This window comes from Aegilops tauschii, chromosome 1 (assembly GCF_002575655.3).
Source record: "Aegilops tauschii subsp. strangulata cultivar AL8/78 chromosome 1, Aet v6.0, whole genome shotgun sequence".
Taxonomy (NCBI): Eukaryota; Viridiplantae; Streptophyta; class Magnoliopsida; order Poales; family Poaceae; genus Aegilops; species Aegilops tauschii.
This window is the reverse complement of record NC_053035.3, coordinates 287,104,577-287,130,952: the sequence shown is the minus strand read 5'-3', so window position 1 is coordinate 287,130,952 and position 26,376 is coordinate 287,104,577. Positions and strand designations below refer to the sequence as shown.

The window sequence follows — 26,376 nt, the reverse complement described above, 5'->3', positions numbered from 1 at the left end:
TTTTCTATAAAATATTTCTGGCAGATTCTTATCATGATATGCAATTTTTCCAAGCTTATTGCAATTGATCCATGCATGCTATGCTATTGCCCTTGACATGTTTAGCTTCATAAACATGCCATCTTGCTGTAGGTATGCTTGATTTGTCATGCATTGCTCTGTAGTGAGTGCATCAAGCTCACAAAGAGGCCTACATATTAATATTTCTGCCATGCTCTGTTTTCTGCTAAGTCTGAAACCTGTTAACGAAACTTGCTATGTTTACATGCTTGCCATCATATCTTCTGGTCCTTTTGGCTTATGGTCAGTAAGGGACATTTGTTATATGCTTTGAGTAGATTCATTCCATGCCTTTCTTTGCGATGTTAATTTCCTGTAGCATGTTGTTATCGTGCTCTGAACATTGCAACCTGATGTTATTTCTGCCATGTCCAGTACTTTCACCAAGTCTGTGAACCTGTTATTAATTTGCAATCTTGCCATGTCCTTTTGAGCATGTTCTAGTGATTTCTGGAGATAGCTCAGTGTTCATGTTTTGTTGTGCTTTACCTGTACATCATGCCCATGCCTTTTGTTTTCATGTTGAGTTGCTGTAGCATATTGTTTTGATGATTGCTATATGCCTAGTTGCTGTTTTGGACAGGTTGTTGCTATGTCTTGTTTGGAGTGTATGTGTTGCACCGTTGCTCCGTTTTGAGCATGCTCTATATGAAACTTGCTTAGTTTTGCATGTAGTCTCATATTATCATGTTGCATCCTTGTTTTGAGGTGTTTGCTTGATGTTTGTATGCATTTTGCATCAATGCCATGTTTAACTTGTTTTGCTCATATCTTCTAGACCGTAGCTCCGAATCTAATGAACTTTATACGTAACTTGACTAGAATTTCGTGTAGATCATCATGGTGCTCTTTAACTTGCTGTTTAACAACTTCAACTTAATGCTTGTTCAGTTCTGGACTAATTTCGAAATTTGCATATGAGGACTTACCGGAATTGTTATATGTTGTTTCCGGCCTCATTTAAACTTGCTTTGATGTGTTGTTCCCGTATGCATCATCTCTTGTCATGAGTAGCTTCATATTGCCTTGTCATGCATCATTCTTGATTGAGCATCATGCCTTGTTCATGTGTGGAGTGTTTACCTTGTTGTGTGCTTCTTCTCGTTAGTTCCCGTGTCATTGCGATCGTGAGGATTCGTTCGTCTTCGTGGCTTCATCTTCTTCATGGATTCGTTCTTCTTCCTAGCGGGATTTCAGGCAAGATGACCGTCACCTTGGATCTCATTACTATCATTGCTATGCTAGTTGCTTCGTTCTATCGCTTTGTTGCGCTACCTATTCACTTGTCCTTCAAGCCTCCCAAATTGCCATGAACCTCTAACCTTTGTCACCCTTCCTAGCAAACCGTTGTTTGGCTATGTTACCGCTTTGCTCAGCCCCTCTTATAGCGTTGCTAGCTGCAGGTGAAGATGAAGATTGCTCCATGTCGGTTTATGTTTATGTTGGGATATCACAATATCTCTTATATTATTAATGCATCTATATATTTGGTAAAGGGTGGAAGGCTCGGCCTTATGCCTGGTGTTTTGTTCCACTCTTGCCGCCCTAGTTTCCGTCATACCGGTGTTATGTTCCCGGATTTTGCGTTCCTTACACGGTTGGGTGATTTATGGGACCCCCTTGGCAGTTCGCTTTGAATAAAACTCTTGCAGCAAGGCCCAACCTTGGTTTTACCATTTGCTCAGCCTATTTCTTTTCCCTAGGGAGTCGCTCTCTCGAGGGTCATCTTATTTTAACCCCCCCCCCCCCCGGGCCAGTGCTTCTCTAAGTGTTGGTCCGAACTGAGTAGACTGCGGGGCCACCTCGTGGAAACTCGAGGTCTGGTTTTACTCGTAGGATGTCTCATCCGGTGTTGCCCTGAGAACGAGATATGTGCAGCTCCTATCGGGATGTCGGCGCATCGGGCGGCTTTGCTGGTTTTGTTTTACCATTGTCGAAATGTCTTGTAACCGGGATTCCGAGACTGATCGGGTCTTCCCGGGAGAAGGAATATCCTTCGTTGACCGTGAGAGCTTATCATGGGCTAAGTTGGGACACCCCTGCAGGGTATTATCTTTCGAAAGCCGTGCCCGCGGTTATGTGGCAGATGGGAATTTGTTAATATCCGGTTGTAGAGAACTTGACACCTGACCTTAATTAAAACGCATCAACCGCGTGTGTAGCCGTGATGGTCTCTTCTCGGCGGAGTCCGGGAAGTGAACACGGTTTCTGGGTTATGTTTGCCGTAAGTAGGAGTTCAGGATCACTTCTTGATCATTGTTAGTTTCACGACCGTTCCTTTGCTTCTCTTCTCGCTCTTATTTGCGTAAGTTAGCCATCATATCATGCTTAGTCGCTGCTGCAACCTCACCACTTTATCCTTTCCTTTCCCCTTAAGCTTTGCTAGTCTTGATACCCATGGTAATGGGATTGCTGAGTCCTCGTGGCTCACAGATTACTACACCACCAGTTGCAGGTTCAGGTTATGCGATGATCATGACGCGAGAGCGATGTTTACTTGTTTGGAGTTCTTCTTCTGCTTCTTCTTCGATCAGGGGATAGGTTCCAGGCCGGCAGCCTGGGCTAGCAGGGTGGATGTCGTTTGAGTTTCTGTTTATGTTTCATCCGTAGTGGGATGTTGATCTTATGTATGATGTGTTGATGTATTCTTGCGGCATTTGTATGCCTTGTATGTATCCCCAAATATTATGTAATGTTGATGTAATGATATCCACCTTGCAAAAGCGTTTCAATATGCGGGTCTATCCTTGGTGGGACCTTCGAGTTCCTTTAGGATAGGGTCGCATATTGGGCGTGACACGTCACCCGGCGGCGGCACGAGGAGGGGAGAAGGAGAGGGCGGCGGCGGTGCCTAGGGTTGGAGAGCCCCCGAGTCGCCGTGGGCGAGGGCAACGCGAGGGAGAGATTGTCACCGAAATCACCGTGATGAATATTTAGAGTTTTAGTAACTTAGAACATGTCCTTGTTAGTGTCTTATTGTAGAGTACCCATATATGATCCTCTAAGCGGGCCGAGTACCCGAAGCTCTACGCTTTTATGTCCAAATGTCCGGATGTAATCCACTACATCCGAAATTGAATTTGAAGCATAATTTTTTCTTTCTTTCAAAAGGCTGAGTGCTTGTAGTTTATGTCACTCATGAGTGTGTGGAACTATTGTTCACATAAATGGAACGAGCTGGGCTATGCAGCTGCATCTTTGGGTTGAATCACAACGGTTTTGCATAGGTTAATTGTACTCTTGTTTTTTCGAAAGGTTTCATAATTCATTGTACTCTTGTTTTTTTTAATAATATATTCTGCATGTGTAGTTTGCAATGTGAATGCCTCTTGTGCATATTGCTCCTTGCTTGGTATTAGTCCCATTTTTTTATGATCACCTTGCTGAATATTTATTTATGCATGATTATGTAGCGAGGATTGATGAATTATGCGTACCTCTTAGCTTACTACTGGCTTGGGTTGGTGGTGGGGTTGATTTTTGCTGCGAGTGTGGTGGTGGGTGACTTGGAGTACACTGACCTAAAAACGCTTTGCTAGCAGCAGTATACTCTTTGCAGTATGTGCATTATCTTTTGCGTATTCAGATTGCGTCACCCTCTGACCTTTTATTTCCCAATCCTGCCTGTGCCTGGTGCGACGAATGTGGACACCATTTTCCATCGCACCAACCGCAATGCGGCCGGCTTCACTTTTGTCAGCTTCGCAGTCAGACCGGCCGCCCGCACGGCTCTCTGGCAGCCTCGCGTGGTGGTTCATTTCAGAGTTTGATCCTGAAATTTGGTACGTACGTATTGCGCACGTCTGTGTAGAAAGTGGAGCGTGCTTCGTGGAATCATGCATTGTTTGGCACTTGATGAAACACCGCAAAAATTGCGGTACCAGAAACCCAAATTCCGTAGTACGCACCGCAATTTGCTACTACCCCGCAAAGGGTAGCTACCTATGCAGCGTGGCAGCAGGAGCGATCCCTGGATCCGCAGCCCATGCACGCTCGTCGCCAGTCTCCATGTGCCGATCTATCCAACGAAAACCGTCGTGAGAGCACGTGCAGCACTTCGAGCGAGCGAGCGAGCGACCTCGTCGTGGCTTCTGTTTTCGTCCTTTCCGGATCGGATCTCGGCTGATTGACTGATTGATTTCCGTGTAACGGCAGCGTGCGTGTCGCCACACCGCATGGTATCGCCGATGGGATACGTGCAGAGCACCGGAAAGGAAATGAAAGGAAAGGGGATGGAGCCACCAACCCAGCCAGACAGACCCGGAATTCCGTGCCCTGCCCCCCGCCTGCTCGACTCGACTGAATAAACTCCGACTCCAAAAGCAGCAGCCCCGCGATTCCGAATCCATTTTTCCAATCCAGTCACCACTCGCTCGCTCCTCCTCCTCTCCGACGGCGAGGAGACGGAGAGGCCTCGGCAGGGTTGCGGTGATCTCTTCTCCTTCTCGCGGTAAGCGACGCCGCCTTCCTCGTTTCTCACGCCGTGATCGGACGGATTTGCCGACGGTTCGTGCCGCCCTTCCCTCGCCGTGGCATTGACGAATCGTGGCCCCGCCCGTTCGTCGTCCCCGTGCTGTTCGCTGCCGGTCCGTTTGCCGGCGGCGGTGGCCCGCTGATCCACTCCAGTTCCCGATGCCACGCGCTACCCATCCCTGCGTCCGTGGTTCCACTAGGTTCTTCTGGAGCGCGTAGTACTCGGTCCGGGTTGATCCTATGCGACGGCTTAGTTCTCGGGCGGAGGCTTATTTTCTAAGATTTTAGGGGGTTCTAATGAACCAAACTGTGCCCCGCCCTGATAGATTCAAGCCTTCTCTGTTTTGTTTTGTTTTTCAGTTAGATATACAGACCCTTTAACTGCGTATGCAGGGATAAAGATTTATTGCGCTATTAATTACTGCATCTGTTTGCGATTCGAACGTCTAACGATCAATCAACTAAAAAAATAGCTCCATGACTTATCAACCTGTGAGATCATCGTGTTGCTCACGCCAATTATTATCTATAGTATCTTTTACTCACAGTTCTATCCAAATACATTACGTATGTGATCAAGCAATTATCCTGAAAACAAATATGATCCCAGATCCTGCTCACAGTCACTCCCTACATCCCAAAATATAAGATCATTTTTGACACTATGATATTGTTGAAAATGATCTTGCATTTTTGGATGGAGGGAGTATATCCTGGTACATTACATATGATCAAGCAACTATTATGCTCTCAAATCCTGCTCACATGGATCAAAGAAAAGAATGTATCATGATTGAATACAGGATACTGTAATTTGATTGCATTGTATTCAGCAGATGGGGGACATTGCCAAGGACTTGACAGCCGGAACCGTCGGAGGGATCGCCAATCTGGTTGTTGGGCACCCATTTGACACCATCAAGGTCAAGCTCCAGAGCCAGCCCAGCCCTGCTCCAGGCCAGCTTCCTAAGTATGCCGGCGCCTTTGATGCTGTCAAGCAAACGGTTGCGGCCGAAGGGCCCAGGGGACTGTACAAGGGGATGGGGGCTCCTCTTGCTACTGTTGCAGCCTTCAACGCTCTTCTGTTCACTGTGAGGGGCCAGATGGAGACTCTCTTGAGGTCAGAGCCCGGGGCTCCATTGACGGTAAAGCAGCAGGTCGTCGCTGGTGCTGGTGCTGGGCTTGCGGTCTCCTTCCTGGCATGCCCAACAGAGCTGATCAAGTGCAGGTACCAAAGTTGCACCGTGCCAATTTTCGTTTAATGTACTTTCATCATCTGATCTAATCTCCACATCATTTGATGAAGTTTGGAGGTTTTGTAGGTGAGATTATAATTTATACGATATAGTCATGATATTCATCATTCTCTGAAGTTGCCCTTTTCTGCACACACTAGATGTCATTCATGTTGCGCTAAAGTCATGATATTCATTTTTCTCTGAAGTTGCCCTTTTCTGCATTCACTAGATGTCATTCATGCTATGTACTTCCTTGCCATGCATTCCATTGTACTGTATCAAAGTTCAGCGTGTTTATCTTGCATTATGTCAACGCATTGCCACTATGGGCTAATGAACAACTCCCTCCGTCCAGAATGACTTGCCGCAGAAATGAATGTATCTAGCCGTATTTTTAGTTCTAGATACATCCATTTCTGCGACAAGTAATTCGTGATAAAGGGAGTATAGGGTTATGGAAAGAAAGCACCTGACTCTGATCAGTTCAATTTCATATATAGGCATTGGCGCCTGTATAACCAAATGGCAATAGGGTGCATAGCTGAAAAACTGAACCGTGTCTCTCTAGTCAGTAGGAAGTCAATGAAAGAAAGTCCCTGGCAATTGACGTTTGGGTCTACAGTATGCATTCCTCTGTATCACAGTTTATCTGACTTCCCCCCACCATGTGATTCATTGCTGCAGTCCGTTGCTTCTGTCAATTCTAGGGTCACTGAAAAATCCTCTGAAGGATTCATTTCCTAGTGCTCTTAAGGCAAATGCAATAAGACTGCATAGCTAAAAAAACTGATTTATGTGTCTGTCAACTACAAACAATCTCTGTACCTTATTAGCATTTGGATTATCCCCTTTGCAAACTCATCTTGGATAGAGCTGTTGCAATTCTGCACTTGATTTTGTTTGGCTGGCAATGGGCGCATCCAAAGAATGTATATAGTCGTTTTTGTATTTTCATATGTGTTATTGAAGAAGAGAGGTCTAAGACATAAGACTGCATAGCTAAAAAAAGCTGAATTATGTGTCGATTAACTACAAACAAACTCTGTACCTTATTTGTGTTGTGATTATACCTTTGCAAAACTCATCTTGGATAGATGATGACTTACACTACATTTGGGAGTGATGGAGTGCTGCACTTGATTTTGTTTGACTGGCGCGCATCCAAAGAGTATATATAGTCCTTTTTTTTTGTATTTTCATATGTGTTATTGAAGAGAGGTGCAAGACATACCATACTACAGCTGCTGAGTTATTTGCTGGTATGCAGGTTGCAGGCCCAGAGCTCTTTAGCTGAAGCAGGTGCTGTCTCCGGCGTGGCGCTACCCAAAGGGCCAATGGATGTGGCGAGGCATGTCATGAGGGACGCTGGCATCAAAGGTCTGTTCAAGGGCATTGTCCCAACAATGGGCCGTGAGATCCCCGGCAACGCCATAATGTTCGGCGTGTACGAGGCCGTCAAGCAGTACATGGCTGGTGGTCGGGACACTTCAGGCCTCGGCCAGGGCTCTCTCATTCTCGCCGGGGGCCTCGCCGGAGGAGCCCTGTGGCTCACGGTGTACCCAACCGACGTCGTGAAGAGCGTGATCCAGGTGGACGACTACAAGAAGCCGAGGTACTCGGGGTCGATCGACGCGCTCAAGAAGATCGTCGCGGCCGACGGGGTCAAGGGCCTGTACAAGGGGTTCGGCCCCGCCATGGCACGCAGTGTCCCGGCAAACGCCGCCACCTTCGTGGCCTACGAGATCACGCGGTCGGCCATGGGCTGACTGGCCCAAGGTGCCGGCGCCGCCCTCTCTTCTCCGACGCGGCTGAAGCGGCGTTACACGGAGCAACTGAGAGAGAATTCAGGACCATGGCAAACAAAAGAAAAGAAAGGAAATTAACCATTCTTCTTTGCTGCGGCATTGTTTCCGAGAACCTTGCAATGACTGGCAGCAATGGCAGAATCATTGGTGATAATAAAGGTTGAGCTTTACATGTGCTGTGCATGTGTGTTATGTGTGGAGTGAGCGAGTGTAGTAGTTGGTGATTTGGCTTGTGGTAATGGTTGGCTGGGAGTGGATTGGCCATCCGACGGCGATCCAGTGGTGAGGGAGCGATTGTCTGACGGCCATGTGGGTGCGCCTTTGTGGTTTGTTGGGTTGCAGCGTCTGGTGAGGGGGTGGGTGGGTGGTCCTGGGCTTGCTTGGCATCTGAACCACCTCACCCTTCTTCCTGGCCTGTATTTTTTTGCTGCTGGGTAGTGGTGTGTTCTCTTCTCATCTTTCTTCTTTGTGGAGGGGCGGATTGAGTGCAGCTCCATTTCGCCTCGGAGTCAAAGGTAATTCTCTTCCGTTTTGTCCTGTGAATGCCCGCTCTTCATGTTCATGTGCAGACCGTGGATAGTTGGGTGGGGTTGCAGTTCTTCAGATTCATCGGATGCGATGATCTTTTTAAGTTCTTGCTGAATGTGCCTTGTGATTCTTGAGGCACAGACAAAATCCAAAGCTTTGGTGATCTAGTTGAGACAGGCTGTCCTGTTGCATTGCTGTGCTGACTGCGTATGTGTCAGGATTGCGATGATACGGTTGAAACTTGTCGCGCGTCTGTGGTTTATATATTCTCGGTATTTTTTTAATGATCATTAGGGGAGAGTGCCCACCTGAATTTCATTTAAAAGTGCCAAAGCCAGAGTTTGACAGCAGTTTTTGGGGGACAGGGGATACAGATAAGTATATTTTTTTCAGTTACTTACACGGAGTAGTTTAGTGTCGGGCTTCTGTGGTTTCGCTCTCGCCAGTGGTTTTGGCATAGAGATTTGTGGCGATGCTGCAAGGCTGCCAGGATGGCGCTGCTGGTCTTTGTGGTTTGACAGGATCTTTTCCCGTCAAACAGTATCGTATCGTATAGGATGCGAACATTGACAGGCTGTTGATGCTCGATTTTCATGCCTTATTATCTCCAAACTTAAACAAATCAGCAAAGCAAAGCATTGAGGAAACTAACCGGGATCCGTCCCAATCCAAACTGTTGTGGGAGCAGATGGGGGACGTGGCCAAGGACCTGGCCGCCGGCACGGTGGGCGGCGCGGCGCAGCTGGTCGTCGGCCACCCGTTCGACACCATCAAGGTGAAGCTGCAGAGCCAGCCCACGCCGCCGCCCGGCCAGCCGCCCAAGTTCGCCGGCGCCATGGACGCCGTCAAGCAGACCATCTCGGCCGAGGGCCCCCGGGGCCTCTACAAGGGCATGGGCGCCCCGCTCGCCACCGTCGCCGCCTTCAACGCCGTGCTCTTCACCGTCCGGGGCCAGATGGAGGCCCTGCTGCGCTCCGAGCCCGGCGCCGCGCTCACCGTCGGCCAGCAGGTCGTCGCCGGCGCTGGGGCCGGCGTCGCCGTCTCCTTCCTCGCCTGCCCCACCGAGCTCATCAAGTGCAGGCTGCAGGCGCAGAGCGCGCTGGCCACAGCCGCTCCTGCCGCCGCCGCCGCAGCTGCTCCCGCGGGCGGCGCGGCTGCCACCGTCACCGCCACGGCCAATGCTGCCGCGGTCAAGTACGGCGGGCCGCTGGACGTGGCGAGGCACGTGCTGCGGTCGGAGGGCGGCGTGCGGGGCCTCTTCAAGGGCCTGGTCCCCACAATGGCGCGCGAGATCCCCGGCAACGCGCTCATGTTCGGCGTCTACGAGGCCACGAAGCAGTTCATTGCCGGCGGGCAGGACACGTCGGAGCTGGGCAGGGGCTCCCTGATCCTCGCCGGCGGGGTCGCGGGGGCGGCGTTCTGGGGGTCCGTGTACCCGACCGACGTGGTGAAGAGCAAGCTCCAGGTGGACGACTTCAAGAACCCAAAGTACTCGGGCTCCATGGACGCGTTCAAGAAGATCCTCGCCGCCGACGGGGCCAGGGGTCTGTACAGGGGGTTCGGGCCGGCCATGGCCCGCAGCGTCCCGGCCAACGGCGCCTGCTTCCTCGCCTACGAGGTGACCAGGTCCCTGCTCTAGGCGGCCAGCGGGCTGCCTTGTTTCTACACATGGATCGCCATTCTTAACTTCGTTCTTGTTCCTCCACTCTGATGATTCAGTTATCGTCGTCCGGACAGTCCTGTCTCTGTAACAGAAAGCCAAGCCATGTGTGTGAATCGAACGAAATTTCATTCCTTTTCTTTTTGCGAGAAGGCCAAGGTCATATATTAAAATTAGGAACCCTCTAGCTCGCAACCGTTCGCGAGCTAGGGGTGGCATTTGCAAACTGCCGGGTGACAGTCTTAGTGTTTTTGGATGGCAATTTTTGCACAAAAGCATGGCATTTTGTTTATTTTGGCGCAGTTTTCATCCAGAAACTGCCACCGTCAAATCTTAATTGTGTGGCGTCTGGGACGTTGTTCCTAGCAACCGTTAGTCAGGTAACATTGCCGTAAAATTATTTGACCTTTAAAAAGAAGACCCTAATATCTGGCTGACAGATGCCATGGGAGGTGGTCCTGACGAACGATTCATTTGCCCTGCAAACTAAATCATTCGCTGGGGCAAAAAAAAAAACAACGAACCCCTCCCTCTCCACGACAATAGTTAAGACATCCAGTTGGCCAAAAAAAAAAACGTTTTCCTGACACACTACAAAACTAAAAAATTGCTACTTGGACCTCATTTCAAATGGCTAAAAAACAAACAGAAAAAATACATAGCAGCATACTGTTTTGATAGAAATGCCATGACAAACGCAAAATTGTTTGAAAACTCTCATACAGAAAAACTTAGAACACATGAAATTTACAACATGGCATGCCCTAGATGATAAAAATTGGCATGCCATGCTAATTTATGAACTATAAAATTGGCATGGCTGTGAAACAGACATACCAGTGGAATAGACATAGGAAACAACATTTTTTCATAAATTGACATGCTAGCTACTATGGCTATGCTCTAAGAACATCTAATGGGGACATGCTAGCTTCCTAGGAATAGACATAAAATTACCATGGGAAGATGTCGAAAAAAACATTCATACAAAAGTGACATAGGACTAGACTTGTTGGAAAAAGTTTAACATAAGTCCAGAATCATATATATCAAAAATGAGAAATTAGTTATAAGTGAAAAGAAAATTGTCCATGATCTTATTATTAAAATTGCCATGCTCTCAAGAATATAAAAATGACATGCTACCTAAATTAAAACTGTCATGGTCTACTTAATAAAATGCCATGATCTACTTATTAATTTTTTCATGCTCTAAATAAAAATAAAAAATTCCATGCTATCTTGGCATGGTCTACTTAATAAAAATTCCATTGTCAAAATATTTAAATTGCCATGCTATAAAGAAATGAAATTCCATGCTACATAATTTGACTATGCCAAGATCTACTGAATAAAAATGACATGGTCTAATTACTAAAGTTGCTATGATAGGTAGAAAAATCCATAATCTAATTAAATAAAATTGCCATGAACGAAAGAGTAATTATTCCATGCTACCTAAATTGAAACTGACATGGTGTCCTTAATAAAAGTGCCATGGTATATTACCTAAAATGCCAAATGTACCTACAGTAAAGTTGCACAAGGCAAAAGATTAGGAACAAATTGTTCTCTAAAAAATGCCACGCTCTAAAGAATGTTTCAAACATTGTCGTGTGAAAATATTTCAAAAAACATTCATACTATCTTCAATAAAAAAGAAGATGGGCAAAAAGAAGATATATACACTTTGACATGTGAAGAAACCCCCTCAATAAACAGTGCCATGAAAAAAAGGTTGTCATGATATAAAGAATAATTTTTGCCATGGTTACATGAATTGAAAATCGCCATGGTCTAATTTGAAAGAAAAAATCCATCCTCTAACTAATAAGGATGCCATGGTACCTAAAAAATAAAACTAACATGTTCTCAGTAGTGAACATGCCATGGTCTCATTATTGAAAATGCCATGGTGCCTATATAAAATTTGCACATGGAAAAAAAGCATGAGTCAAAACATATATATGATGTTTTGTTTTTGTGGAACAACAATTATATGATGTTGTGGTGATTATCTACAGAATTGCCACGAGAAATCTAGTTGGATTGTGAACAATTCAATAAATTCATACAAAAAATGTCATGCGGTCGTTTAAAAAAATTCATACTACTCTCCCATGGGAAAAAGAGATGTATACATTTTACCATACAAAAAGTTGTCATCACAAAAATTATGAAACTACCCGCGGAAATAAAGTAAGATTTATTGGCATGTCAACAAAAAAACAGGATTTAGAGACATGGTAATATATAGTTGAGTTGACATGGCCCCATATTTTGAGTTTCCATCATAACATATCACGTACAAAAAATTCCTGTGTGACCACAACATTTTTTTTTGGTAAAATGCCATCATACTATAAGAAAACATATCACTTATATACTACAAGAAACCAATTCTACAAATTGCCATAGGGATAAAAAATACAATGAAAAAAATTTAAACTTATTACCATGGCGACCATCATACTATGAGAAACGTACCACTTATATACTATAAGAAAACAATTCTACAAAAATTGCCATGAGGGTAAAAAATAACATGGAAAACAATTAAAACTTATTCTGCAACATATTAAAGGTTCTCTCCCAATCGCAACATATGATTTACAAAAAAATGTCGTGTGACCACAACCAAAATTTTGTAAAAATGCCATCATACTATAAGAAACATATCACTTATATGGTGAGAAACAAAACCTGTAAATTGCCATGGGGTAAAAAAATCCATGACAAAAAAGTAAACTTATTGGCATGGCAAATAGTTGGGTTCTCATATTAGCTAAAAAATGCAATTCAAATAATAATTATAAGAAGAAGGCAATTTTCATGGGTGAAACCAAACAATATGGCAACTTCATAATAACACTCCTTGGTAAAACTCTTAACATGGCAATTTTGACATTGTATTGCCTGTGGCAATTTCTACATCACTTGTTTTAATTCTACATGGAAATCTCTTTATAGTTCCCAGCATTTTATGTTCAAGCGTGACCATGTTTATATGCAAAACATGGCCATTTCCACAATCCCCACAAACCTACTCCCGTATCGCTACACGAAGAATGAAAATCAAACGGCAAAATTAGAGAGAACGGCGCGGGTGCATGGAGAAAAGAGGGAGGGTGTCAACCTTAAATAGCGTCGGCATTGTTGCCGACCTCCCGCTCGCATCAATCCCATCCCAAATCGAGTGCATCCTCCCAGTGCACGCCGCCACCTCGCCGCCTTGCTCCAGCCCCGCACAGGTCTCATCCTCCGAAGAGGCAACAGAACTTCGCCATCGTCGGTGGAGTAGGTGGTGGTTTACGTGGCTAGAGTGGAAGGTGTTGTTTGTGCCTCCTGCTACTTGTGATAGGTGTTGGAATTCCTCAATGAGGAAGGGTGATGTAGTATAGTAGCAGATAGTATTTCCCCCAGTTAAGAACCAAGGTTTATCGAACCAATAGGAGACACTACACAAACAAGATAAGTGATACCTGCACATGCTTGCACCCAACAAAGGCAAAAGGGTTGTCAATTCCCTTGTTCTCGCCAATTGCAAGGATTAAATCTAATATTGGTAGATACATAAAATAAAATTAAAATACAATAAAAACAACGAGCAATTTTAGGGTTTTAGTAAATATGGAAAATGGACATGGGGGGCATAGGTACACTAGAGGCATCTCTCTCATGCGCATAGCAACAGTGGGTAAACAAATTACTGTTGGCAATTGACAAAATAGCACATAGTTATGATGATTGTTCATGGCATGATCGAATATAGGTATTACGTCTGCGACATGTAGACCGTATAGTCTTGCTGCACCTACTACTATTACTCCATCCCAAGATCGTAATCCAGCAATGCATCTCAAAGTATTAAGTTCATGACAACAAAGCAACGCTTTAAGCAAGATGACACAATTTAGACAAAGTAAGACCAAGCAATATGTTCGAAGCCCACCGTTTTATCCTTAGTAGCAACAATACATACGTGTCTTGCAGCTTCTCCTGTCATAGAGTAAGGACACCACAAGATTGAACCTACTACCAAACACCTCTTCTCCTAAACACTGGTACAACGAGGTGCTATACAAACAGTTTTCAATCCCTTTCCGTGACGGAGTTTTAAACCGTCGCCTGGCTTGTGTGTGCGATAAGGGGGTCCTTCCCACACGACACAGAAACCGTCAGGAATAGGCCCTCCAGTCACACACCTGGGCAAAATGAGCTCGTGTGCGATCGAGCTAGCCATCGCATACAATATATAGGCCCAACTGTTTCCGTTTGTATGTACATCCCACACGGTGAATCCCAGAGAAACGTTTCCATTCGTATGTATATTCCACACAGTGAATCCCAGCCAAACGTTTCCGTTCGTAGGTGCATCCCACACAGTGAATCCCAAACAAACGTTTTCATTCGTCTGCACATCCCACACAGTGAATTCCAGACAAACATTTCCATTCGTACCTACATCACACACAGTTTTCTGTATAGCCTCGTCTATCATAGGTGTACCAATCACACACGTTCTGCCTCCGTTAACCGTTTGCTTTATTCAAGTATATCACACACGATTCAATGAAGAAAACTGTATGGCATTGGGCTATCCATCACATACGCTTTTACTGCAGAACCGTTTGTAAAGTTCCATGATCCATTTAGCAGGTTTATTAGTTTACCATTAATAATTCTAGTATTAAGCAAATTCACATTTCATATCGAACAGCTGTTTGCCAATTTCATATCGGGCACATAAATATATTTTAACATCACAGTACGATAGCTACATGAAAACATCACAATGCATCATATAGCTAGTTCACCTTCAAAAACACAATATTATAACAACATATTCATTTCCCTAATCGACGGATGCATGACCGGCCAAGTTCGTCTTCTCCACCTGTGCTTTCAGTTCAGTAAGAACCTGTTTTCACTGACCAATTGAGAAAGTGCCTCCTCCTTCGCCAATACCATCTTAGAAAAGTCTAATTAAAAAATCTGAGCTCATTCTCCATCTTCCTCCATTTTTCTTGTATCTTGAAATATTCTTCAGCGTTGACAACACTTTCTCTGAGCCTATCTCTGTTATCTTCCTCATACATGCTCTAGAGCTTTGCTAGGCACATCTTCAAATACCGTGGCCACTCTTGATCAACCCACTCCAGGTAAGAACACTTTTGTTCATACTATAATATTTAAAACTAAATTAGTAACAATTGTAGGGAAAATGAGTTTCTAACAACATAGAAAATCACCACAAACATATTTTGAAAAACTGAAGAAACATGTTAATTATGACATATCCTCTCTAACAGATCAATGTGCAAATGAATTAACTGCTACTGAGACAACAACCAAATTAAGAAACATGACAAGCTATAATTAACTGCAACAATGCTACAAGTTCTTATTCATGTACTATAAATAACAAACTGAACATTTTATGAGGAAGCTAAATATAACTGCAACAGCATGGCGACAGTGTTTGGATGCCATCAAATTGATACTAACACGTGTGTACATGCACAAATTTAGTAACATAGAACTAATAGCACTAAGGCCTTCCACTATGTATGCCAAAACCAGTGTCAAAACAATTGTTGCTACATTTGACACCGGTGCCCTGCACTGCCGAGCCGATGCTAGAGGAACAATTCCGGGGACCGGACTCCGGAGCACCTAGTTGCTCCGATTCCCAGTTCCTTCATGCCATAAACTTTTAGTGTTTTACTGCTTGGCTGCTCGGATGTGTGGAGCAAAGTTGGCTGCACAAAATGCTGAAGCGGTGCCAAATAATTTTCTCAGGGCACCGCTGATGAGATGGCAACATTTTTAGATACTAAGTAGAAATGGTGACACTGTCTTAATCACATCTAGAATAACATAGCAAAGTGACAGTGTCTGAATCACATCTAACAAATGATTTGTAACAATGAAAGTGGGGCTAACCTTCTCTGCACATGCCAGAATCTTCCTCCCACTATCCACAGATTCAAACGCAACAAACTTCGCGCATGAAGATTGATGGTGACAACGAGCATGCAGACCTTCAGCCACCCCGCTCCATTCATTGCAAGTGATGGTCCTAGGGAGCTACAAGAGGAAGAAATGACTCAAATAGGCCGTCGGGTTAAAATCCTTTATTCCAAATCATAACCCGAGAGAGAGGAGAGAGGCATACCCGACTGGTGAAAGAGTCGTCTTCGGAGGAGGAACCATTGGAGAGGTCATTGAAGAAGACCATGGCAACCGCGGCGGTCGAATGCGATACGATGAGAGCGAGGAAGCAAGCGAGGAAGCGGCTATAGCTTGGGAAGGAAAGATGGAGGAAACAGGGGAAATGTGACTTGTGGTCAGGAGAAAAAGGGGTGGGGAGTGGGAGAGTTAGATGTTTCGGTGGTAGGCCAAAAATTTCGAAAGGTGGAGGGAAACTTTGCGCCCGGTGCTGCCGGACACCATTCACTTTGAACAAATGTGTGCATCACAAACGATTCTTTTGCTTTATGCGCATGCGATGAGTTTGATCATTGAAATTTTGGTGGAAATTTCCTTGGGTACTGTGCTCATGCACGTCACTGGATAATTTAACATCGCTTGCTAATTTGGGTACACAAAAGAGCCTACAACACACATACCACACTTACTGAATTGAGCAATTTTAGTAATTAAACAAAGCCAGTTGACCTAAACATTACTCTAACAAAAGACTAGCATTATAAACAAAGGCTAAGTACACATAATTTTAACAAAGCAACCGACACGTTGCCCTATGCCTTACTGGTGTAAGATGAGATGTCGATGACATGTCCTGGTGACATGCCGCCGTTGGTGGACTCTGCATCCCCCAGGCTGAAGTCGACCGCGTTGCCGTCGTCGTCCTCGTCCTCGGCGCCGCCCTCAAGGTTGTAGTACTCGTAGTAGTGGTTGTCCCAGAGCTCGCGTTGCTACTCCACGGCCAATTCCTCGACGGACAGGCTCTTCTCTACCTCCTCCTCAGCCACGCGCAACTCCTACTCCCGACGCTCCTCGATATACATCACCTCCTGCATCTCCCGCTCCTGCTCAGCGATCTCATTTGGAAGCAAGTGCTCCATGGCCTCCACCACCTTTTTAGACATGGGCTGCATGCTGGATTCTGAGGAGGCCTGGAATATCTTGGCATGGCGTCCTCGATCTTGGCGTGGATGGCCTCGACCCGGGCCAGGGCGACATCAACGACACAGACGACTGCTCGAGCGCTCTCGGCGTTTGCAGCCATCGTGACAACAGCTGTTGCAGCTGTCTTGGCTGGTGCAGCTGCCCTGTCGGCTGTCGCGGATGCCATCTCCATGGATGCGGCCATGCTCAATGCGGATGTGGCCGCGCTCTCGGCGGAGGTGGAGGCGCTCGGGGAAGACGTAGCCACCATGCGTGCCCTCATGAAGCGTCTCCACGGCGTCATTCTTTGCAAGAAGGGGTTGGGGAATGGGGATCGGGGATTGGTGGATTCGAGGGAGACCGGCACTTGAGTAGAAGAAGCCGGTGAAGCTTATGAAGGCCGACATAAATAGACCCACGAATTTTCATCGCAAACGTTCCTATAACAAACTGTGTGTGATGTAGTTGATTTTTTGCATTAGCTGTGAAAGACGAATTTGGAGTACAGTGGCAATGGATGGTGTTTTAAATGTACGAGATAATTTTGTATCATTAACATGCACTTATACAACTGTCATGTTAAATTTGGAAATTACAAGGGTTCAGTTGACCTTGTTAAGATATTAAGTGAGTTTCTAGCCATTTAATGATCGTAATTCAAATTTGAACTTCATGTACATGCAACGGCAAACCATCATGGGTTGGAAAATCATATTTGCGTACTTGTGTGCAAGTTAATTCCATGTGCAGTGAATTGAAAGGAATTTTCAAACATATTGGTGTCACGGCTTGGACACAAACATTGAGTACCATGGCTTTTAAATTCCAAAAAATTCAGAAATGATCAGAAATAAATGAAACCTTGCTTGACGTAATGGCATGAAACCAAGATGATGTGGTAAAAAAAATTGGTCTGTTTGACGAAAGTTTGGACACACACCCCTCACAAAACCTGAGCATCTCACTAGAAGGCTCGTGGTTCTGAGAGGGAACAATGCATGTTTGATGACGAACCGGTGGTAGCTTCCTGTTATGGCCTTCAAACTTTGTGTACCGTTAACGTGCACTAATACAACTGTCATGTTAAAATTTGAAAAATTTCAGGGTTCATTTGACCTTTTTAAGACATGTAAGTGTTTATATAGCCATTTAATGACCGTAATTCTAATTTGAACTACATGTACACGCAAAATCTAATCATAACAGTTTGAAAAATCATATTTGTGTACCTTTCTGCGAGTTAATTTCATGTGCAGTAAATTGGAAGGAATTTTCAAACATATTGTTGTCACGGCTTGGACACAAGCATTGACTGCCATGGCTTTTAAATTCCAAAAATGATCAGAAATACATGAAGCCTTGCTTGACATAATGACATGGCGCCAAGATGTTGTGGTAAAAAAATTGGCCAGTTTGACGAAAGTTTGGACGCACACTCCTCACAAACCGGAGCATCTCACTAGAAGACTCGTGGTTCCGAGAGGGAACAATGCATGTTTGATGATGAACCGGTGGTAGCTTCCGCTTATGGCCTTCAAACTTTTTCTACCGTTAACATGCGCTAATATAATTGTCATGTTAAAAATTGGAAATTTCCAGGGGTCATTTGACCTTTTAGGACATTTAAGTGATTTTCTAGCCATTTAATGACCGTAATTCAAATTTGAACTACATGTACATGCAATAGCTAATCATAACGGTTTGAAAAATCATATTGATGTCCTCGTGTGTGAGTTAATGTCATGTGCAATAAATTGGAAGGAATTTTAAAACATATTGGTGCCACGCCTTGGACAGAAACATCGAGTGACATAGCTTTTAAATTCCCAAAAATTCAAAAATGATCGGAAATACATGGAACCTTGCTTGATGTAATGGAATGGCACCAAGATGCCGTGGTAAAAAAATTGGCATGTTCGACGAAAGTTTGGGCACACACCCCTCACAAACCGGAGCAACTCACGAGAAGGCTCGTGGTTCCAAGAGGGAACAATGCATGTTTGATGACGAACCGGCGATAGCTTCCTCGTATGGCCTCAAAACTTTTTCTACTGTTAACATGCACTAATACAATTGTCATGTTAAAATTTGAAAATTTTCAGGGGTCATTTGACCTTTTAAAGACATTTAAGTGATTTTCTAGCCATTTAATGACCGTAATTCAAATTTGAATTACATGTACATGCAACAAATAACCATCATGGTTTAGAAAATCATAGTTGTGTCCTCGTCTGCGAGTTAATGCCCTGTGCAGTAAATCGGAAGGAATTTACAAACATATTGGTGTCACGACTTGGACAGAAACATCAAGTGATATGGCTTTTAAGTTCTCAAAAATTCAAAAATGATCAGAAATACATGGAACCTTGCTTGATGTAATGGCATGGCACCAAGATGCCGTGGTAAAAAAATTGGCCTATCCGACAAAATTTTGGACACACACCCCTCACAAACATGAGCATCTCACGAGAAGGCTCGTGGTTCCGTGAGGGAACAATGCATGTTTGATGACGAACTGGCGGTAGCTTCCTCGTATGGGCTCGAAACTTCTTCTACCATTAACATGCACTAATACTACTGTCATGTTAAAATTTAGAAATTTTTAGGGGACATTTGACCTTTTTAAGACAGTTAAGTGATTTTCTAACCATTTAATGGTCGTAATTCAAATTGAACCACATGTACATGCAACAACAAACCATCATGGGTTGAAAAAATCATTTATGTATTACATTACATTATACAATAATATCATGGTAACACAAAATAAGTATTCGTGCCTTATATGTGGAAAGAAAATGTAAATATCTAGCAAGAAAACCAGGGCCCGCACGATTGGCACTCTATTTCGTGCCTCGAGGTTCGGAAGGTGAGTGGCACGGGTTATTAATCATATGAAGTTCTGTATTGGAAACCATCAATGATTAATTTCACACACTACTTTTGCTATGGGAATCATGTGCACTTCGAACTACAGTGTTCGTAAATTCCGGCGACCAGCGTGTGTACTGTTCCCGCCGATCTAGATTTTGGCCACCAATAAATACTACCTTGCTCACATCGTCCCGCCTACATTCTCATCTACATCCTCTCCTCACTCACCCCCCCTGATAACCCACAAGTATAGGGGATCGCAATAGTTTTTGAGGGTAGAGTATTCAACGAAAATTTATTGATTCGACACATGGGGAGCCAAAAAATATTTGCAAGTATTAGCAGCTGAGTTGTCAATTCAACCACACCTGGAGATTAATTATCTGCAGCAAAGTGATCAGTAGCAAAGTAGTATGATATTTTTGATAGTAGTAATAGCGGCAATAGTAACAGTAACAATGATAGCAATGATCGATTTTGTAGCAAGTGTAACAGTAACAATAGCAGTAGTAACTTAGCAGGAACAATTTAAGAGAAATTCGTAGGCATTGGATTGGTGGATTCATTGGATGATATTCATCATATAACGGTCATAACCTAGGGCGATACGACACTAGCTCCAGTTCATAAATATAATGTAGGCATGTATTTCGTAAATAGTCATACGTGCTTATGGAAAGAACTTGCATGACATCTTTTGTCCTACCCTCCAGTGGCAGCGGGGTCCTACTGGAAACTAAGGGCTATTAAGGTCTCCTTTTAACAGAGAACCGGAACAAAGCATTAACACATAGTGAATACATGAACTCCTCAAACTACGGTCATCACCGGAAATTGTCCCAACTACTGTCACTCCGGGGTTTACGGATCATAACACGTAATAGGTGAATATAACTTGCAAGATCGGTCTAGAACTTAGATATAATGGTGATAACATAAACGGTTCAGATCTGAAATCATGGCACTCGGCCCAAAGTGACAAGCATTAAGGATGGCAAAGTCATATCAACATCAATCTCAGAATGTAGTGGATACTAGGGATCAAGCCCTAACAAAACTAACTCGATTACATGATCAATCTCATCCAACTACTCACCAACCAGCAAGCCTACGAAGGAATACCTGACTCCCGATGGGGAGCATCATGGAATTGGTGATGGAGAAGGGTTGGTGATGATGAAGAACGAAGATCCCCCTCTCCGGAGCCCCAAACGGACTCCGGATCTGGCCTCCCGATGAAGAACAGGAGGTGATGGCGGCTCCGTCTCGTGGATCGTGATAATTCTTTCTCCCTAAATTTTTAATGGAAAAAATAGGATTTTATAGCGTCGGTTTCAGGGTCTGCGGAGCCACCAGGTGGGGACAACCCACCTGGGCGCGCCTGGGAGGGCAGGCGCGCCCTGGTCGGTTGTGCCCACCCAGGTGCCCCCCTCCGGTGGCTCTTGGCTCCAGAAATTCTCTTTTATTGTATAAAAAATCCTCGCAAAGTTTCGTTCCAATCTGAGAACTTTTATTTCTGCACAAAAACAACACCATGGTAGTTCTGCTGAAAACAGCATCAGTCTGGGTTAGTTTCATTCAAATCATGCAAATTAGAGTCCCAAACAAGAGGAAAAGCGTTAGGAAAAGTAGATACGTCGGAGACGTATCAACTCTCCCAAGCTTAAACCTTTGCTTGTCCTCAAGCAATTCAGATGATAAACTAAAAGTGAAAAAGAAAAAACTTTTACGAACTCTTTTGCTATTGTTTACATAAATAAGCTTAAGTAGCACCCAGGTATTCAGCAAAGATTATAACTAACCATGTCGACAATAACTCTTAAAAATTATATTAACTCATATCAATCACATAATCAACTAGCGAGCAATAATAACATATCTCAAATGACAACACTTTGTCAAAACAACCATGATATAATATGACAATAGTGGTATCTCGCTAGCCTTTCTGAGACCGCAAAATATAAATGCAGAGCACCTCCAAAGTTCAAGCAGCGACTAAACATTGTAATTCATGGTAGAAAAGATCCAATCATGATGCACCCCACATTAGCTACACACAATGCATGAGGATGACAATAGTGCTCTCAGGATCTGAAGCTTATTTGAGAAGGTGATGACACAACATAAAAGTAAATAGATAGTCCCTTCATAGAGGGAAGGAGTGATTTACAGTGGTGCCAGAGCTCAAAATTTTAAAACAGAGGTAAATGAAATTTTGAGAAATGCACCCTTCTTATTTACTTCACGACCATTAGTTATTGGTATCTTCCATGCTAAACACATTAGTGGCGGTTCCCAAGCGATAAAAGTAAAGGTTTACTCCCCCTCCACCAACAAACACACTCCACGGCTGATCCGAATCCACGGGTACCGTCCATACCAACAACAGTCCTGGGGGAGTTTTTTTTAATTATTTGCAATTTGAATTCGGGACTGGGAATACCTATTACACTACTGGAATCAGGAACTTTGCCGTCGGCTAGCTGATGGCAAAGAGGGTCTTTGCCATTAGCTTGAGGAAACCTGACGGCAAAGAAGCAGCTGACGGCAAAGAAAGTGTTTGCCGTCAGCTCCCTCTTTGCCGTCAGCTAGCTGGCGGCATAGAACCTTTGCCGTCCGCTAGCGGACGACAAAGAGGTAGGGTGGGACGATAGGGGGGGCAGCTAACGGCCACTTTCTTTGCCGTCGGCTAGCTGACGGCAAAGAAAGTGGCCGTTCTAACGTCCGTTAGCTAGGCTCTTTGCCGTCAGCTAGCGGACGGCAAAGAGCCTAGCCCTATATGTATCAAACCGCCCTCGTACCCTGCCCCCTCTCCCTCTCCCCTCGTCCCAACCCTGCGCCACCGCCCCGCCCCGGCCGCCCCCCTCGTCCCTGCCCCGCCCCGGCCGCCTCCCTTGCCGCCGCCCCGCCCCGCGTCGCTACCCCGGCCGCCCCGCTGCCCCGGCCGCCCTGACAGGCCGCGCCGGCCCTGCCCCGGCCACCCCGCCCCTCCGCGTCGGCCCGCCCCGCCCCGTCCGCCCCGTCCGCCCCGCCAGACCGCCCCGACACGCCGCCTCGCCGAGTCGCTGCCCCAGCTGCTCCAAGGTGAGATATTTTCATATTTTCTGTTTTTTTAGATTTAGTTTAATTAGGTTTAGTATAATTTAGTTTAGGTTTTGTTTAATTTAGTTAGTTTACTTTAGGTTTAGTTTAGTTTAGGTCAAGTCTCTTGTTTAGTTTAGTTAGTTTAGTTAGGTTTAGTTTAGTTAGTTTAGTTTAGTTTACTTTAGGTTAAGTTTCTGGTTTATTTTGAACATGTGAAATTTATTGTTATTTTTTTAGTTCAAGCATTTATTCCCGCTTCGACGTCGATGATGCCTATCCTGCATCCTCGTCGTCGACTCAGCGGAAAAGGCCTGCTTGATCAGAGGGGCCATGTCCGAGACTGGGCTCCGCCGGGCTGGTACTGGGAGGTTCTACCTTCCGGGGGGCGCAGGTTGGTGAGGAGTCAGCCCGTCGTTGACCTGAACCTTGTTTGGTGGCGGTCGCGTGGGCCAGTGACGGTGCCGAGGCTTTCGGAGACCGTGGAGGTGGTACGTCACCGTGTTAGCGAGGAGGACGAGCATGTCCGTTGCTACATGGTTGCCTTGGAGGGCAGGTTGGACAATACCTGGCAGGTTTTTCAGGGATCTCATTGGAGCTATGATCCTGTGATGGTTCCTTCTCTTTGGGTGTCCACCGCATGCGCCGATACCCGTCGTTCGCTACGGTTCTAGCTGTATTAGCGATGCTATATGTATGATACTATTTGAGATTTATTAGTGATAATATTCAACGATGTACGGACGCAAGAGATGATGTAGTTTTGCTTATTGAATGCATGCTAATTTAGTTTACCCAGGGACGAGCGGGTTAGGGGGTTCCTCGGTGTCGATGGTACCCTAAATAGCAAGTATCGTCAGTGCGAGGTACATGTGGCCGTCGGTGTCGAATACTACATCCATGTCCCACAAGTGACACAGGGGTCCTGCGTCCCGCAGCAACAGTTCTCGGCGTCGATGGCGGTCGAACACCATTGCGAATTTGTCTGGCAGCCTCAGAGATGACGATTGAAAGCTAAGTGTTGAAACTTGAAACACCCAAACTGACTCAAGTCAGTTTGGTTGTTTGAAATTTCAAAACTTGGCTTTAATCCTCATCGCAGAGGCTGCCAGACAAATTTTCCAAGGTGTTCGACCGTCATCGGCCACCAGAACTATTGTTGCGGGACGCCGGGCGCCGGCATCACTTGTGGGACGTGGATCTAGTGTTCAACGCCGACCGCCTCATGTACCTTGCACCGATGGTAGTTGCTATTTAGGGTTCTATCGACGCCGAGGAACCCCTAACCCGCTCGTCCTGTTGTAAATATTTAGTTAGGTTGACGGAAAAAACAATATTGCTATGAAACTCATCTTTCAATTTAAATGTGCAGTTTTTTCGTCGCTGCGAGGGTCTAGTGTTCGACGAGCTCCGCCCCTGCGTTCGTGGGTTAGCACAAATGACATCTCCTCCCACCCTTGATTTGCTTTGTTCCAGTCTTCGTGTCAATGAAACTTGCTAGCTATAGGTGTCTTCAATCATCAGTATGCGTGACCACTATGCGTCTCCCGTTCGAAAGGGCTACATCTATAAATATGCATGCATTTGCATATTTATAACCGTGATTATTTCGAATTGTCCAACGTTATCCATGGACAGCCTGAGTATGTGTAGATTGGGTTCGTTTTCCCATATGCTCTGCTCTGGATCCGATGCAGAATTTTGTCAGTGCCTCCCTGTTGTTCTCCGGGTACACATCCTCTCTGCTTATTGCCGAGACGTATATCAGGAGAAGAGCGGGGAGGTGTTGCCAAAATTTTGTGTCGGATTCGGAGCAGAGCATGGGAAAATGAACCCAATCTACACATTCTCGGGTGGGATTAGGACCTATCTTTACCTATTAGCGTCTAGGTTGCATGGACGTAATAAAAGTGACAAAATCCTTTAACTGATGAATATATACATGCTGATATATATATATATATATATATATATATATATATATATATATATATATATATATATATTTCTTATGTGTCCATTAGCTAGGCTAGATGACTGATCGTGCGTGGATGTACATCGGTCACACTAGTCAGAAAGACATGACCACTGAATGGTTAACAAAAACCAAGGGGTTTCTGAGAGCCGCATTTGCAAATGGCCAGAGGATAACATGGTGCCCCTGCGCCGGGTGCAATAATTGGCACAAGAGGACAAAGGATGAAATGGGCAAACACCTACAGAAGTGGGGTTTTACGCCAGATTATACGATGTGGACATTTCATGGCGAGTCTGCCCAACGTGCCAGAGCTGAGGTGCTTCGTCGTTGCACCGACGAGCATGGTACCGGGATGCAAGACATGGTGCAAGACTTTGATGATGCTCGGGACTCGGACAATGAGATGGAGGAATCTGCAAAGGCCTTCAATGAAATGTTGGAGTCTTCAAAATGTCCTCTCCATGAGCACACCGAGCTTTGTCAGTTGGATGCCATCTCACAAATAATGGCTCTGAAGGCTCAATTCAACTTGGGCAAAGAATGCTATGACACAATTATGACAATATTTGGACATTTTCTACCCAATGGCCATGTACTACCTGCAAACCTTTACTAGTCAGACAAAATTCTCCGTGCTCTTAAGATGCCCTATGAGAAGATACATCCTGTGAGAAAGGATGTGTCTTATTTAGGCTTCAGTATGCGGACTTGAACTATTGTCCCATTTGCAAGTCATCCAGGTATGTTGTGGTAGACAACGGTATGGGTGAGAAGACGCAGACCAAAATACCCGTTAATGTTCTTCGGTATATGCCAATCGTACCAAGACTTCAACGTTTTTTCATGGTCGAAGAGATGGCAAGACAGATGACATGGCACAAAACAGGCAAAAGAACCCAACTAGATGCAGATGGGAAGCTGATGATGGTGCACACATCGGACGGTGAAGCATGGAAGAGCTTCGATGCATTACATGAGGACAAAGCAGCAGATCGGAGGCATCCTCGAGTCGGCATTAGCATGGATGGGTTCAGTGTGTTTGGTTTGATGGCAGCCCGACACAGTTGTTGGCCCGTATTTGTCTTTTCACTCAATCTCCCCCCGGACAGATTATGCAAAGAAAGAACATTTTCCTGACGTTGATAATTCCAGGGCCCAACTATCCGGGGAAGAATATGAATGTGTACATGCAGCCGCTGAAGGACGAATTGCTAGAAGCCTGGGATAATGGGTTCAAGACATACGACGCCTTTAGCAAACGGAACTTCATAATGCGTGTCTGGTACATGTACTCGACGCATGACTTGCCAGCGTATGCGCTATTCGTTGGCTGGTGTGTGCATGGAAGGTTCCCATGCCCCACATGCAAGGGAGCTCTTGAGTTTCGTTGGCTTCAGGCCGGTCGCAAGTTTTCTTGCTTCGACATGCATAGACAGTTCCTGGATCCTAGCCATAAGTTCAGGAAAGACAAGAAGAACTTCATCAGAGGTAGAGTTGTCAAAAACTCTGCACCACCTGCGTTGACAGGCCAAGATACACTAG

At 45.1% G+C, this 26,376-nt stretch overlaps 2 protein-coding genes across 2 annotated transcripts; both read left to right on the top strand.

Moving 5' to 3' along the window:
- Positions 1 to 4,285: 4,285 nt before the first annotated feature.
- On the top strand, positions 4,286 to 7,748 carry LOC109733527 (mitochondrial carnitine/acylcarnitine carrier-like protein). Its single transcript, XM_020292749.4, has 3 exons — positions 4,286 to 4,510; positions 5,370 to 5,761; positions 7,039 to 7,748. Exons 2-3 carry the CDS (start codon positions 5,370 to 5,372, stop codon positions 7,535 to 7,537), a joined length of 891 nt encoding a protein of 296 aa, XP_020148338.1. The 5' UTR covers positions 4,286 to 4,510; the 3' UTR covers positions 7,538 to 7,748.
- Positions 7,749 to 7,821: 73 nt separating this feature from the next.
- LOC109733525 (mitochondrial carnitine/acylcarnitine carrier-like protein) lies at positions 7,822 to 9,904 on the top strand. Its single transcript, XM_020292748.4, has 2 exons — positions 7,822 to 8,091; positions 8,793 to 9,904. Exon 2 carries the CDS (start codon positions 8,793 to 8,795, stop codon positions 9,741 to 9,743), a length of 951 nt encoding a protein of 316 aa, XP_020148337.1. The 5' UTR covers positions 7,822 to 8,091; the 3' UTR covers positions 9,744 to 9,904.
- The last annotated feature ends 16,472 nt before the right edge of the window (positions 9,905 to 26,376 follow it).

Bases quoted from the DNA above. Each gene is read 5' to 3' on its own strand.
- LOC109733527 (XM_020292749.4), top strand. From the start codon at position 5,370: ATGGGGGACATTGCCAAGGACTTGACAGCCGGAACCGTCGGAGGGATC. The intron at 5,762-7,038 runs GTACCAAAGTTG...GCTGGTATGCAG, and splicing joins ACAGAGCTGATCAAGTGCAG to GTTGCAGGCCCAGAGCTCTT.
- LOC109733525 (XM_020292748.4), top strand. From the start codon at position 8,793: ATGGGGGACGTGGCCAAGGACCTGGCCGCCGGCACGGTGGGCGGCGCG.